The following is a 13,259-nucleotide window of genomic DNA, read 5'->3' as shown; positions in this document are numbered from 1 at the left end:
CTGAGCCACCACACCAGACTTAGGAAAAAAAAAATTTTTTTTAAGTAACATTTTGAGGACTTTATTATTCATCTAAAAGTATAGGATCTCCAGGAAAAATCATTAAAGCCAAATATGTGTTAAAATGTGTCTCATAAACAGAATTTCATGTTTTTGTTAGAAATCTATCATTTCACGGGTTTAGAGGAGCTACCTTAGATAATTCAGCTGAAGTCAGAGAACACAGCAGGTTCCTGGCAGCTGGTCATCTTGCTTCTTAACATGGGATGGAATAAAAAGAATAAAAGACTTAAAAAAAAAAACAGCAAATGGAAGCACTTTCTGTCTTGTAGGCTTGTGATGGAGGGTGTGTGTGTGTACAATATATCTCTTGTTAATAAAGATAAATCTCCTGGAACCTGTTAGATAATTTCTCATTGAAAGATGGTCCCCGTCTAGAGACTTTGTTGTGTAAGTTAGTAAGTAGAATATGTGGGAAGATAGTAGACAGGTCATGTAGTTTGAACACTTGACAATCAGCATAACTATATGCAAATATCTCTTTAGTTTTTAAAATATTACCTAAATGGAAAAAAAAACCCATAAGTCTCACCAACACGGCTGTTTAAATAGGAGCTGAACAAAGACAACAATAGAAATGTTAATGTGGTCAGGAGAAAGCCCTGGAGGCCTCAGCCCTGCACAAAGATCTACAGGTAGCTAAGAAATGTGAGAATTGCAGAAGTGCTCTTCCCCAGGGAAGAGCACACAATTGTTTATCTAGTACCAAATGGTCAGCCCTGAAAACATACATACGAGTAACATTGTACAGACTGCACAGGTTGTACATGTATTTAGGAATATGTATGTGTGTGTGTGTATGTATGTGTGTGCATGTATGTATGTATGTCTAACAGTAAAAAAAGAGGCCATGATTTAGAAGAGAGAAGGAGGGGTGTATGGGATGGTTTGGAGGGAGGAGAGGGAAGAGGCAATCATGTAATTGTATTACAGCCTCAGAAAATAAAAACTAAGCTAAAAGTGATTTTAATTACATTTACTTAGGATGTGTGGGGTGCCTGTGCCGTGGCCCCTGTGTTGAAACAGCACAGCTTGTAGGAGTCAGTGCCTTTCTTCCACCCTGTGGGGCCCAGGGACTAAACTCAGGTAGTCAGGTTAGTGACAAGGGTTTTTACCTGCTGAGCCATCTTGCTGGCCCTCAAAAAAGAACCTTTAGGCAATTAGAATGCATTTGAAACATTAAAATTGGACAATAAGTGAAATGCCCGTTTACTTTTCTGAAATGCCATGCTAATTTATTCTGGTTATTTTCTTACTTTTTTTTTATTTTCAGTTTTGGCCTTTGCTCTCGCTGATACCAAGAAAATTATTTTGTGTGATGTAGAAAAGCCTGAAAGCTTACACTCTTTCTCTGTGGAGGCTCCAGTTTCTTGTATGCATTGGATGGAAGTGACCGTGGAAAGCAGGTAGAATACAATGGGGGAAGACTTGGGAAGTTTTCAGAACTTGTTTTCATGTTATTTCTGAGACATGTCCTTCCTGTATGCCTAGGCCACCCTCAAACTTGAGATCCTTCTGCCTCTCAGCCTCCCAAGTGTTGGGGGATTGTGAACATTTTACAGGCTCTGCCCGCTGAAATTCTCATTGTTTGGAATGGAAATGAGTGTCAGTGCTGTGTGTGTACATTGCAGCTTTTAGTTTAAATTATCTTGATGAGGGTTGCAGTTGTTACTACTTTTGTTTATTTGAGTGCCATTTGTTTTGTGAGGAGCTTTGTCCTGTGGTAATGGGCATTCTTAGTGCATGAACAGTGCTCAGTGGAACAGACAGCCTGATAGTTCCTCTGTGTCCTTGGCCCAGTCTTTCCCTTGTTCCCTGGGACAGTTTTTCCATCGTCTGTGTAGACGAGGGAATGCCTGGGTTGTGGTGAGGAAGGGCCAAGGCGTCAGTGACACTGGCTCATGTTGGGGACAGAAGGGTTTTTGAAAATGTGAGTTTCTGTTTCCCAGTAGTTCTTTTTTCCCCCTAGTTTTCACTAAATTGCTATCAAATGAAGTTATAAATCTTGAATGTTAATTGTCAGCTATAAACAAATCTCTAAATGGTCTTGTTAATAAAAAACTCAGAGCCAGAAATTGGGGTTAAAGCCTGAGAGAGATCAGAGGAATAGGAACAGCCACAGCTAACCTCACCTCACCAAATCTGCAGCTTCCAAAAGTGAGCTACATCCGGTCTACCCACATCTATGTGCCTTTCTGGTCTGTTCTCTCATTTGCTCTCTCAGTCCAGCTACATCACTTCCTCTTCCTGCCCAGCTCTGTCACTTTCTGTCTGTACAGACCTCCAGACCACTATGGTTAGTGCTGGGATTAAAGGCATGTGTCACCACATCTTGGCTTGGCTCCCCAGTTGGCCTTGAACTCACAGAGATCCAGACAGATCCCTGCCTCCCAAGTGATAGGATTAAAGGCATGTGCTGCCATTGCCTGATCCCCCCCCCCCCCAACACGGGGTTTCTCTATGTAGCTTTGTGCCTTTCCTGGATCTCATTCCGTAGACCAGGCTGGCCTTGAGCTCATAAAGATCCGCCTGCCTCTGCCTCCCGAGTGCTAGGATTAAAGGCATGTACCACCACTGCCCAGCCCCATTGCCTGATTTCTATATATAGTGGTTGGCTTTTTCCTCTGTTCCCCAGGTAAATTTTATTGGGGAACACAGATAAAATATCACCACAGGCAGCCTTCTTAAGTGGGACATAAAAGAAACAGGTGACAAGGATTTAGCCTGAGGTTTGAAATTCATTAAAGATAAGCCAAAGTAACTAACTCATCTTCAAATACTCAAGGATTACAAATAGTTATATGAGTTTCTAGAAGACAAGAAAGAGAAACAGAACATGTCATGTGATTTGTGTTCCAGCCCAGGTACCTGCTATTTAACCAGTGCGTCTCTAAAGAGAGATTTTAGCACTGTGAGTTCCAGGGTGAAAACATGATTTCCAGGTCACTACTTTTTCACTTTCTCACCCATTTATTTCCAATTATATTTAGAGATAGAATTGAAAAAAGGCAATAGAGATATTCCTGAGCCATTCATGGTGGTACACACCTATAATCCCAGCTGTGAAGAGTATTTCAGGAATCTGGAGAGGTGGTTTGGCAGTTAAGAACACCTGCTGCTCTTACAGAGGTTTGGTTCCCAGCATCCACGTGATGGCTCCTAACCATCCATAACTCCAGTGCCATGGATCTGCTGCCCTCTTCTGACCTCCTCAGGCAGCAGGCACACAAGTGGTGTGCACACATTCATGTGGACAGAACACACATACACAGATAAATCCAAAAAGAAGGAAAAAATGTAGACTGTTCAGAATTAATGGCATAGTTTTATATAACCACCAGACTGCCACATCCCCAAGTCTACATAAGCCATAAGAACTTGTCATTAAATGGTACAGTCATCTCAGTTGCTTTAAATTATTCTTAGTACTTTGTTTACTCTAGTTTCTTAGATCAAATTCAGAAATCATAAGTTCACAGTCTGTCTAAATATTGAATGTATATAAATATGTTTCATATGCTGACAAAAATCATTTCTTGATATTCCTCTGTATGTACAGTGAGTAGGCCAGTTTGTCAGTTTGTTTTGAAAACAAGACAAAAACCTTAATTTTCCCTTTCTGCTCTCCTATGGGCTTACTAACAGTGTTTGTATGTATCTCTGTGGTAAAGTTATAAAACTAGGAAACCCTTTTATTGCACTTTTAATGGAAGGAAGTCTCTGCTGTTGTGTAATGCTTGACCCCTCCCTTTTAGTGTCTTAACATCATTTTATAATGCTGAGGATGAGTCCAACCTTCTTCTGCCTAAGCTGCCCACATTGCCGAAAAAGTATGTATCCGTTTCATTTCTTTGGAATGAACCTTGCCGTTTCTCTTCTGCTTTTAACATGGTACTAGTTCCCATGCACTTCTCAAGAGTATACCTTATCTCTGTTTTCTTCTAGTTACAGCAACACTTCAAAAATATTTAGGTAAGTATACCTTTCTTATTTTCAAACAAGGTGGTCTTTTATTATTTGAAAGATAATGTTGAAGGATGACCCAATTTATGTTTTTGTTTTAGTGAAGAAAATTCTGATGAAATTATTAAGCTCTTGGGAGATGTCAGGTAAATCTTACAGCTATCCTGTTTGATTTCTTGAAGGTGATGTTTTGTATCTGTGGGAGTTTTCAGAACTTGAACAGCTGTTTCTTCCTCATGTTACTTCACTGTTGACATTGAAATCTCTGAACAGCATACAGGTTCAGTGTCTACTGTGTGGCCACTGATTTTTCTGAATTTTAGTAATGTTATAGTGTATCTTAAGAGGATAGAAGTAGTGGGGTTTCTAGATTTAATTTGAATTTTCCCAGTTCTTAAAGCCTGTAGAATATATTTTCATCCCCTTCATGACAGAACTGAGGGCACTGTGTGTTAGCTGGCAGAAGGCTCATTTCATTACTGATGATGTAGAAATAAGGTGGGGCCATGTAATTTTTCTGTAAACACAGTTTTTTAGGCTGTTGGAAGTCTGTTGTTCTTTTTGAAGAAAAAAAAAGTTACAGGCCTTGGTAGTAGTGGGCTCGCTGTGGGTTCAGCTGTGTGCAGTGCAGCTGATGCACAGATGAGCAGTCCTGTCTGGTTAAGAAAGGTCGGGCCTCAGCATGCTGCATTGTTCTCACTTAGGCTGAACATCCTTGTCCTTGGAGGAAGCTCTGGATTTATTGAGCTTTATGCTTATGGAATGTTCAAAATTGCCCGAGTAACAGGGGTAAGTTCTTCAAAATTTTCTGTTTCTCTTAGAAAACAGCAGCTGATTCCTTACAGAACAAGGAGAGAGCAGGTGGAGTTGGTTTTGTTGGTGGTGTTTTCAGCTTGAGTTCATGTTGAAATGTTGAGAGGTTAACTTTAGTTAGGTAGAAGTTAGTGTTCCAGTGTTGGTGGCAGTCAGCAGCTACTGGTGAACTAGTCAAGTTTTTCCCTCTCACAGAATGATGGGTCCACTTGATTATGATTGATTGGTTTTTAAGCCTGCAGTGGACAAGAGTTAAAGTGTGTGATTGGCATGTGAAAGCAGCCCTAAGCTCAGTACAAGTCTCCCCATGTGGTAGTCTTCATTTTCTCCATACCTCGCTCTTCTTACTCGAAGGGAGAGGGTATCTCAGATTCTGTGGAATATGTTGGTTCTCCAGTATTCAGTGTGGATCCCTTCATGGGAGGAGGACAGACGGAGGGTTCTCACTTAGGCTGAACAACTTAGGTTGGTGTGTCCTTGGGCCACTCCATAGATAGGAACCAGGCTTGTGCATTTCTACTTTTTAAAGTTTGTGTGAACTTTTGCTTCCATTGTAAGCAGATGCAGCCTGTCAGTAATAGCAAATGTATCGGGCATGGTGATAACTGTTTTTGCAGATTGCCGGTACTTGTCTTGCTCTGTGTTTATCAAGCGATTTGAAGTCTTTATCGGTGGTCACAGAGGTTTCCGGCGGTGGCACAGCAGAAGTTTCATATTTTCAGGTGAGTATTAGAACCTTATAGCAGTAGCAGGTACATGGTTTATAGATTTTCTTCCCCTGGTGCTAGTAATTGAACTCAGGGCCTCAGGTGTGCAGAGCAGCCTCTCTGCCATTGAGCTACATCCCATCCTTACAGGTTTTAATTACTCATCTCACTGGAGTCTAATACCCAGTAAAACATAAATATCTGTTTAGGATTTCTAAATCTTGTTTATTGAATGCTATTGTAGTGAATATTATTCTTGTACACTGCAGTTTAATTTTCATAGTTAAAACTGTTTTGATAGTCTGTTATGGCCTTACTAATTGGTTACTTGACCAGTTTAGCTTTATACTGAATAGTTTTTTAGGACTTTGTCTCTCCTAGTAATGAAAGCTTACATTTATTGTCACTTAGTATGTGACAAGCCCTGAGTGCTTCAAACACAGCAGTGTAAAGGGTAGGTGCTGTGGTGCTCTCCTTTGTAGATGAGACTGCAGGCACTCAGGACTGTGGAGCTCACTCCGTGTTGTGCAGAGTTGGAAAGTCATACTAGGCTTTCTGCCTCGTGTGTCAAATGATTACTCAGGATAGGGGAAGATCTCTTTTAAACTGTGGCTTATGTCATAGGCTAGGAGACTGACTGGGCTTCTATAGTTAGATGATAGCTTTGCTTTGTCAAGGAGTCTTCCCAAGCATTTCTTCTAAGTGGGCCCAGTGTTTTAACCTACGTATGTCTGAACTATCAGAAGTAGGACCAGAGGAATTTGAAGTGTGGTATTTGCAGTCCTTCCTAGAGTCTCTGTTCAGAACATCAAAGAGCCCGATACTGTTTGCATCTGCTTTCCTTTATGAGGCTGAGAAACTGTTGATAACAAGTTTGTATCTGAGCTCTAATAAAGTGATTTCCCCTATGAAGTTTGTGATAGAGTTCTTTTTATGCTGTAGATTTGAGATTAGATCTCATGTAGCCTAGGCTTCTCTCTAACTCATTGCATATAGCTGAAGATGACCTTGACTTCCTCTTTCTCCTTATATCCAAAATGCTGTGATCACAGCCAGCCTCATTGAAATATGACTTATACTACTGATAGTCATGTTTTAATCCATATCCTTTAGTTATTTTTACTTGCACTCAATTTCTCCATTAATCCCTGGACATTTTACATCTTCTCGCAGTGGTGTTATGGTTATTGCATCTGTACCTTCACAAAAGGGAGGGATGACCCAGCTGTGCCCTAGCTGGAAACCCCAAGGTAGTCACTTACTGGTTTCCAAATGTGTTGTGCTTATGGGACAGAATTCTGATAAGTTCTCTGGTATACAGTTAGATACAGACCCTTATCTAAGCTAAGGGCTTGTTTTTGAGCTGAGTGAGAATAATTTGTCTTCAAAAGAAGCAAATGCTCCTGTGAGTCACTTTATTTATTGTTTCATTTTGTAGCTTGAAACCAATCTGCTATATTCCTTCTTACCCGAAGTGACACGCATGGCCAGAAAGTTCACTCACATTTCAGCTCTCTTACAGGTATGCATCCACAGCCTGTTTTATGTTAAGCATTTTACTGGAAGCTTCCAACTTCCCATAAAGAAAAACAATCAAAAGTGTATGTTGTAAAACTATCTGCAGCAGGGGTACTATTGGCAAATCTCACAATATTTGTAAAAGCAAAAGTAGAAATGTAATTGACAGTCTCCTGTCCAATCCTATTAACTGCCTCCAAAAGAAAAGGGAAAAGCCCTATAAATCTTCTAAAGTATTCATAATGAAAATGCAACTTAAAAATTTTTATAGATAAATTATTGTAGAAAAAGTCTTCATATGACTCAGCTTTTGTTGTAGTAAATTCATCCTAAATTAGCTTATACTTTTGTAGGTGAGCAGTTTGGGCTAGGCTGATCCAGATGTTTCTATAGATCTGTGCATTGTGTAACTCACTTTAAAGTGAGTTGGTCATGCAAACAGATATGTGTTCCGAGGCTGGAATGGCTTTGTCTCTTCTCTACATCCCTCATCCTCTAGCAACTTGATGGCCGCAGGAGCCTCAACAGTGTGAGTCTAAGGTAGCAGAGATTTTTGAGACCTTGGGCTCAGTGGTGCTGTTTGTGATATGTTCCGTTAGAACAGCACACAGGCCAGGCTAGACAGTGTATCCGGATGGAGCACATGCAAAGAATTACTGATCTTTTGTTGGCTTTACTACATTTTAATTTTGTTTGATGATAAAGATTCTAGAGGTTGGTATTTTCTTAGGGACCTGTTGAGTAGCTGAACAAAGCAGCATGTGACAGTATGCATAAAATATAAAAAGCACAAGAATACTTGTTTTCCAAACCACAAACTTGGGAATGTGTTATTGTAAATTTGTAAGAATCACTGGATAATGTAGTTTCTTAGCTAAGTGACTACCAAAGCTTAGCTATGCTCTTCTTTTTTCATATAGCTTTAATGAATTAGAGGAGTACTTGAATGTTTTGATTTTTTTTTCCCACTATATTTTTTTTTATTAATAGTATATAAATTTGTCACTGACTTGTATGTGTGAAGCATGGGAAGAAATACTGATGCAGATGGACTCTCGTCTCACTAAGTTTGTTCAGGTAATGTACTAATAACTGAACTTTCCTGTGGAAATATTGAGTGCATTCTGTATGTGCTGTATAAGAGGGTCAGAACTGGGCATGGTGGTTCAGGCTACGATCCCAACACTCAAAAAGACAAGACAGCAAGTTTGCCGTGGGTTCAAGGTTGATGAGGGCTACAGAGTGACACCCTGCCTCAAAGAAAAGGTGACAGGCTGAAGAGATATCTCAGTAGTTAGGAGCATTTGCTCCTCTTGTAGAGGGCCCAAGTTCACATTGGTTGGCTCACATCCAACTGTAACTCCAGCTTCAAAGAGATCTGATGTCTTGGCCTCTGTGGATACCTATACTCATGTGCGTGCACGCGCACTCACACACACTCATAACTTAAAATGAAACATCTTTAAAAAAAGAAAAATTAGTTTGATTTGTAAAAGGCTAAGATCATTATTTCTTTGATATGACCTCAGTATTTTGGGAGGTGTGCAAAAAGAATTGTATTAGTTTTCTGTTGCTATAACAAAGTACTGAGGCTGGATAATATATCAAGAAAGGATGTTGCTTTAACTCCCAGTTTTAGATTCTGAGGGTTCAGTGTTTGTAGTATCGTTTATTCTCCAGATACTGAGGAGGGTTTGTGCCAGGTAGCTGAAAGGATCCGTATCAGCTCAGGACCCCCAAGACACACAAAGGAGATTTGCTCCAGAGGGACAGAGGACAGGGATAAGGGACAAAGACAGGAAGGAGATCGAGGAAGAGGGAGAAGGGGAAGGGAGCAAGGAAGAGGGCAGAAAGGGGGTAAGGGAGAGGGGAAGGGGTATTCGTCGGGGTGGAGGTACAACAAAGGACTGCCTCTGGATAGAGAGGAGATAGATGTGGCCCATAGGAAAATGGCAGTTTATAAAGGTAAAAGGGGAAACTCTGTGTTAGGATGAGGTGTTTAATGTTAATTGGGCATGTTAATTAGGTGAGCCAGAAGGGACTTCTGATTGCTGGACGTCAATACTTTCATAGCTGGATGTTGGTAGTCAACCTAAGGAGGAGGAAGTGGCCAAATAAGAGAATGGACCTTGGTGGCTAGCTTTAGGAATGTGATCTAATGGTTTTTAGCAAGGCAGAGGGAACTGGGGAGGAGGGCAAGGCCTGCCAGAGACATGTTTGCCATGCTCAGGCTGGCCAGAGTCCCTTCAGTGGCATCTTGGAAGGAGCATGTGTAATGGGTCACAATAACAAAGGAAGCCAGGCAGTGTGGTTGGGTAGTCTGTCTGTCTGTCTGTCTCTCTCTCTCTTTCTCTCTTTCTTTCTCTCTCTCTCTTCCCCCCCTTCCTTCCTTCCTTTTTTTTTTTTTTTTTTTTTGGTGTTTTGAGACAGGGTTTCTCTGTGTAGCTTTGCACCTTTCCTGGAACTCGCTTTGGAGACTAGGCTGGCCTCGAACTCGCAGAGATCCGCCTGCCTCTGCCTCCCGAGTGCTGGGATTATAGGTGTGCGCCACCACCGCCCGGTAGTCTGTTTCTAACAGTCAGTCTTGGAAGAACTAACCAGGGTCCTTTCTTCCCAATGACTTAATCACCTTCCATCCTCACCTACCTTTTAAAGAGTCCACAATTTCAATGTCCTCACACTAAGGACAAGCCCCCAGCAGATGAACTCTTGAGGGACAAACCACATCCAAATCATGGCAGAATCCTCCCTTTGGTACAGCTGGGTGGGGCAGGACTGTGAGATGGAGCCAGTGGGGTGAGGAGAAAGGGCAGGTGTTGAAATAGGGGACTGGCCATTTCTAGGCTCTGATGCTGAGGTGATGAGTTTAATATCTGAGGAAAGGGTGAAGCAGAGGAAGAAGATTGTGTTCCTATAATACTGAATAAATATACTTATTATTCATAAAATAGGCATCACCTATTTTTTTTCAATTTGTCCAGGAAAAAACTACAACGACATCAGTGCAGGATGAATTCATGCACTTGCTGTTGTGGGGGAAAGCCAGGTGAGTGCACACCAGGTGCTCTGGATCTGACTCTTTGCTACCGCCTTCTGACAGTAATGGTTTCCAAAGTAATTGTTTTCTTTATAAAAATAAAATATAAAATTTTGGTATGACTCCTCTCCCCCCAAAAAGTGAGTTTTTAGGATTTTCCATGAACTTTTTATATAAATGTGATAATTTTGTTTTTGTGTATATATGTTGGATGTATAAATGTCTCAGAACCTTTATGTGGCTAAGCTAGCCTTTTCCTTCCTTGTACCTTGGGTAGATAACTGCCCAGGGTGATAATTAGTATAACACTTCTGGATGTTTGGAAATGTATAGTTCATTCATTTCTGTCTCTGTGAATAAAACAAAATCCTTATTTTGACGGGTCCTATTTCCTTGTGTTTATTTTGTTCCGAAATCCTGTTTGTACTTTGAAATTTCGGTTTCAAATGATGCATCCAGTGTCTGAATGGAGAAGTTACTAAAATACTTTCTTTTGTTCTAGTGCTGAACTTCAGACTCTCCTGATGAACCAGTTAACAGTGAAGGTGCTGTTAAAATATATGTGTCTAAATGGCTGTTAAGACATTCTTACTTTTTTTTCTTTTTTGGAATGACATATATATCCTAGTTACATGCTAAATGTATTTTTTTCTCTTAATTAGGGCTTAAAAAAGCTTGGCCAATCTATAGAGTCATCATATTCCAGTATACAAAAATTGGTTATAAGTCACTTACAGAGGTATGGAAGTGATGTAGAATCTTTTGATATTACATTTGTACATACATGGCATTGGTCATCTTTCTGCTTCCTTCTCTCCATTGTCTGACATTCTCCTTTCAAGCCTTTCTAGCTTTTGGCCCTAGCATTTTAGGAACTCAGCATACTCAAGATTGAAGTCAGTAACGACAGTTCTTTTTTTGTGTGACATAGTTTTCCAGCATCTTTTAACCAGGCTGGACTCCTTTTGGGTTTTGTTGTTGTTGTTGTTGTTTTTGTTTTCTCATTTAATTATGCAATGGGCCACATAGCTTCTAATGTGTTATGTATTTTTTCACTTACTATCTCGGCAGTTTGTTCATGGCAGCTTCATTTCCCACAGGAGTTAGTTATGTGGCTGGCCCAGTGTTCCTCAATATCAGGCCAAGGCTTGCTCCTGGGTCTTTCAGGCCTCCTGCTGTTTCTGTACATAGCAACTTGAGTGAAGCAGTTTGTAAGTGGTTGCTGAGTTTTGGTTTACATTTTGACAACTCTCATCATGGGGTACTGGACACACCTACAGTCCCCTGAGGTCCCTGAGTACCTTCTGCATTGGTCAGTTTGAGACCACACTGCCTGTTGACTTCACTTTCCCTAGTGCGTCTAGTGTGACTTAAAAACTTACACTACATTTGCTTTACTCTTAGAAGCAAGGCCTTTTCGGGACCTGGAGCCTGCCTGCCTGCCTCTCTGTTCTACCCGTACTAGGAGTCTTGATAGTGTGTCTTCCACCTAGGGCTTTTTTTTTCTTCTCTTTTTTAAATAAATGTCTTTTCTTTGATTTGTTTGTTCATTTATTTCTAATGGTGTTGGGAATGGAGCCCAGGGTCTTAGACAGGTTTGGTAAACACCTTCTGTTGAGTTGCATCTCCAGCTCCACATCAGGACTCAGACAACCTCCTTTCTCTTTAGAGCACTCTCACCTTCCCTTGACTTGAGTTCTTCAGCACCTGGCTTCATTCGCTCCTGCAGAAAAGCCTTCAGCAGTGTCTGGAGTAGATCAGGGTCTTGCATTTCACTGGTGCGTCTCTCTCAAGGCCCTTAGGGTAGTTCAGAAGACGTGTCATATGACTGGTTGTGACCATCTCACTGATTACACTAAATGTTATGAGGACCTTACCATTGTTTTCCACTTTATCTCCAGCATCAAATGTCTGACATGAAGTCAGAGCTTAAAAATATTTGTGAAGACAGCCTGGTGTCACATGCCTTTAGTCCTAGCACACAGGAAGTGGAAGCAGGTGGATTTCTGTAAGTTGGAAGCCAGCCAGCTTTGCATAGTTCAGGTTGGTCAGGGCTACATAGTAAGAGTCAAGTGTCTGTTGTTGAACAGATGTCCATATGGTAAAGTGCCAGGATTAGGATGAGAGGTGCAGATCAGTTGGTAGAGAGCTTGACCAGCAAGGGACGTAGTCTGGTCAGAGTAGAGAATCGATCTGGTAGTTTGGTGTTTTCATCTCAGTTGTCATGATGGACAAATGATTCTTCTAGTTCTTAGAAGTGCTTTGGGGAAATAATTCTTTCCTGTAGAAAGATTGTTATGTTTGATCTTACTTATGAAATGAAGCCGTGTTCAGCAGGTGATTGCCGACCTTGGTGATAGTAATGATACTTATCTCTGCTCTTTGCTAGTGGGTCAGAGTCTTTACTGTATCATTTGAGCGAACTTAAAGGAATGGCTTCATGGAAACAAAAATATGAACCTCTAGGACTGGATGCTACAGGCATTGAAGGTACTGATGAAATTTCTCAGTAGACTATGTTAGATACGGTTCTCTTACTCAAAAAGTGACATTTGTTTGTTTGTTTGTTTTTTTTTTAGATGCTATTACTGCTGTGGGCTCTTTCATCCTCAAGGCAAATGAACTTCTCCAGTAAGTAATGGTTTTCATAGGAGTGTGGATGTGAGAATATTTACTTTTTACTTAAATAAGAATCTACCAAGTTGACCTGATTGTCTTAAGATAATTTTTAATCAGAATTATGCCAGTGACACAGAGATCATTTAAGAGAAAATGTATTTTCCCTTCCTTCCCTCCGCCCTCATCCTGAGTCGTCTTTGCAAAGGGAATCGTTCTAACTCCTGTGTCTCTGTGCTACTTTCTTTACTTCATTCTCCTAAACCACAGCTACGTTTTATTTCCTATACCTACCAATCTTCATTCTTTTTGTTTGTCTTGATTTTCCTGAACACTGCTGACCTTCTTGTCTTTCTTGTTGGGTTGGGTTGGGTTGTGGTGGGGTCTTCCTGTGTTCCCAGGCTGGCCTGAAACTTAGAGTCCCTCCTCCCAGCCTCTCACATGCTGCAGTCACAGTGTTCTCCCACCCTACAGGCCTGCTTGTTTTCTTGCTCAGTCTGTCTCTAGCCAGGCCTCCCCTGGTTTCTCTGGGGGGTGCTGCTCCA

At 40.9% G+C, this 13,259-nt stretch overlaps 1 protein-coding gene across 1 annotated transcript in view; it reads left to right on the top strand.

The window, feature by feature from the left end:
• Positions 1 to 13,259, top strand: part of Anapc4 (anaphase promoting complex subunit 4) — a 31,756-nt gene that overhangs the window by 3,697 nt on the left and 14,800 nt on the right. Inside the window, exons 3-15 of the mRNA XM_036200750.1 lie at positions 1,334 to 1,466; positions 3,816 to 3,890; positions 4,006 to 4,032; positions 4,125 to 4,169; positions 4,728 to 4,812; positions 5,454 to 5,558; positions 6,982 to 7,065; positions 8,052 to 8,138; positions 10,043 to 10,107; positions 10,601 to 10,643; positions 10,761 to 10,837; positions 12,488 to 12,588; positions 12,678 to 12,729. Coding sequence (XP_036056643.1) covers positions 1,334 to 1,466; positions 3,816 to 3,890; positions 4,006 to 4,032; positions 4,125 to 4,169; positions 4,728 to 4,812; positions 5,454 to 5,558; positions 6,982 to 7,065; positions 8,052 to 8,138; positions 10,043 to 10,107; positions 10,601 to 10,643; positions 10,761 to 10,837; positions 12,488 to 12,588; positions 12,678 to 12,729 — 979 coding nt within the window. The remainder of the gene's footprint in view (positions 1 to 1,333; positions 1,467 to 3,815; positions 3,891 to 4,005; positions 4,033 to 4,124; positions 4,170 to 4,727; positions 4,813 to 5,453; positions 5,559 to 6,981; positions 7,066 to 8,051; positions 8,139 to 10,042; positions 10,108 to 10,600; positions 10,644 to 10,760; positions 10,838 to 12,487; positions 12,589 to 12,677; positions 12,730 to 13,259) is intronic.

Source organism: Onychomys torridus, chromosome 10 (assembly GCF_903995425.1).
Source record: "Onychomys torridus chromosome 10, mOncTor1.1, whole genome shotgun sequence".
Classification (NCBI taxonomy): domain Eukaryota; kingdom Metazoa; phylum Chordata; class Mammalia; order Rodentia; family Cricetidae; genus Onychomys; species Onychomys torridus.
Note: the sequence above shows the minus strand (reverse complement) of the source record. Positions and strands in the feature narration are given on the sequence as shown.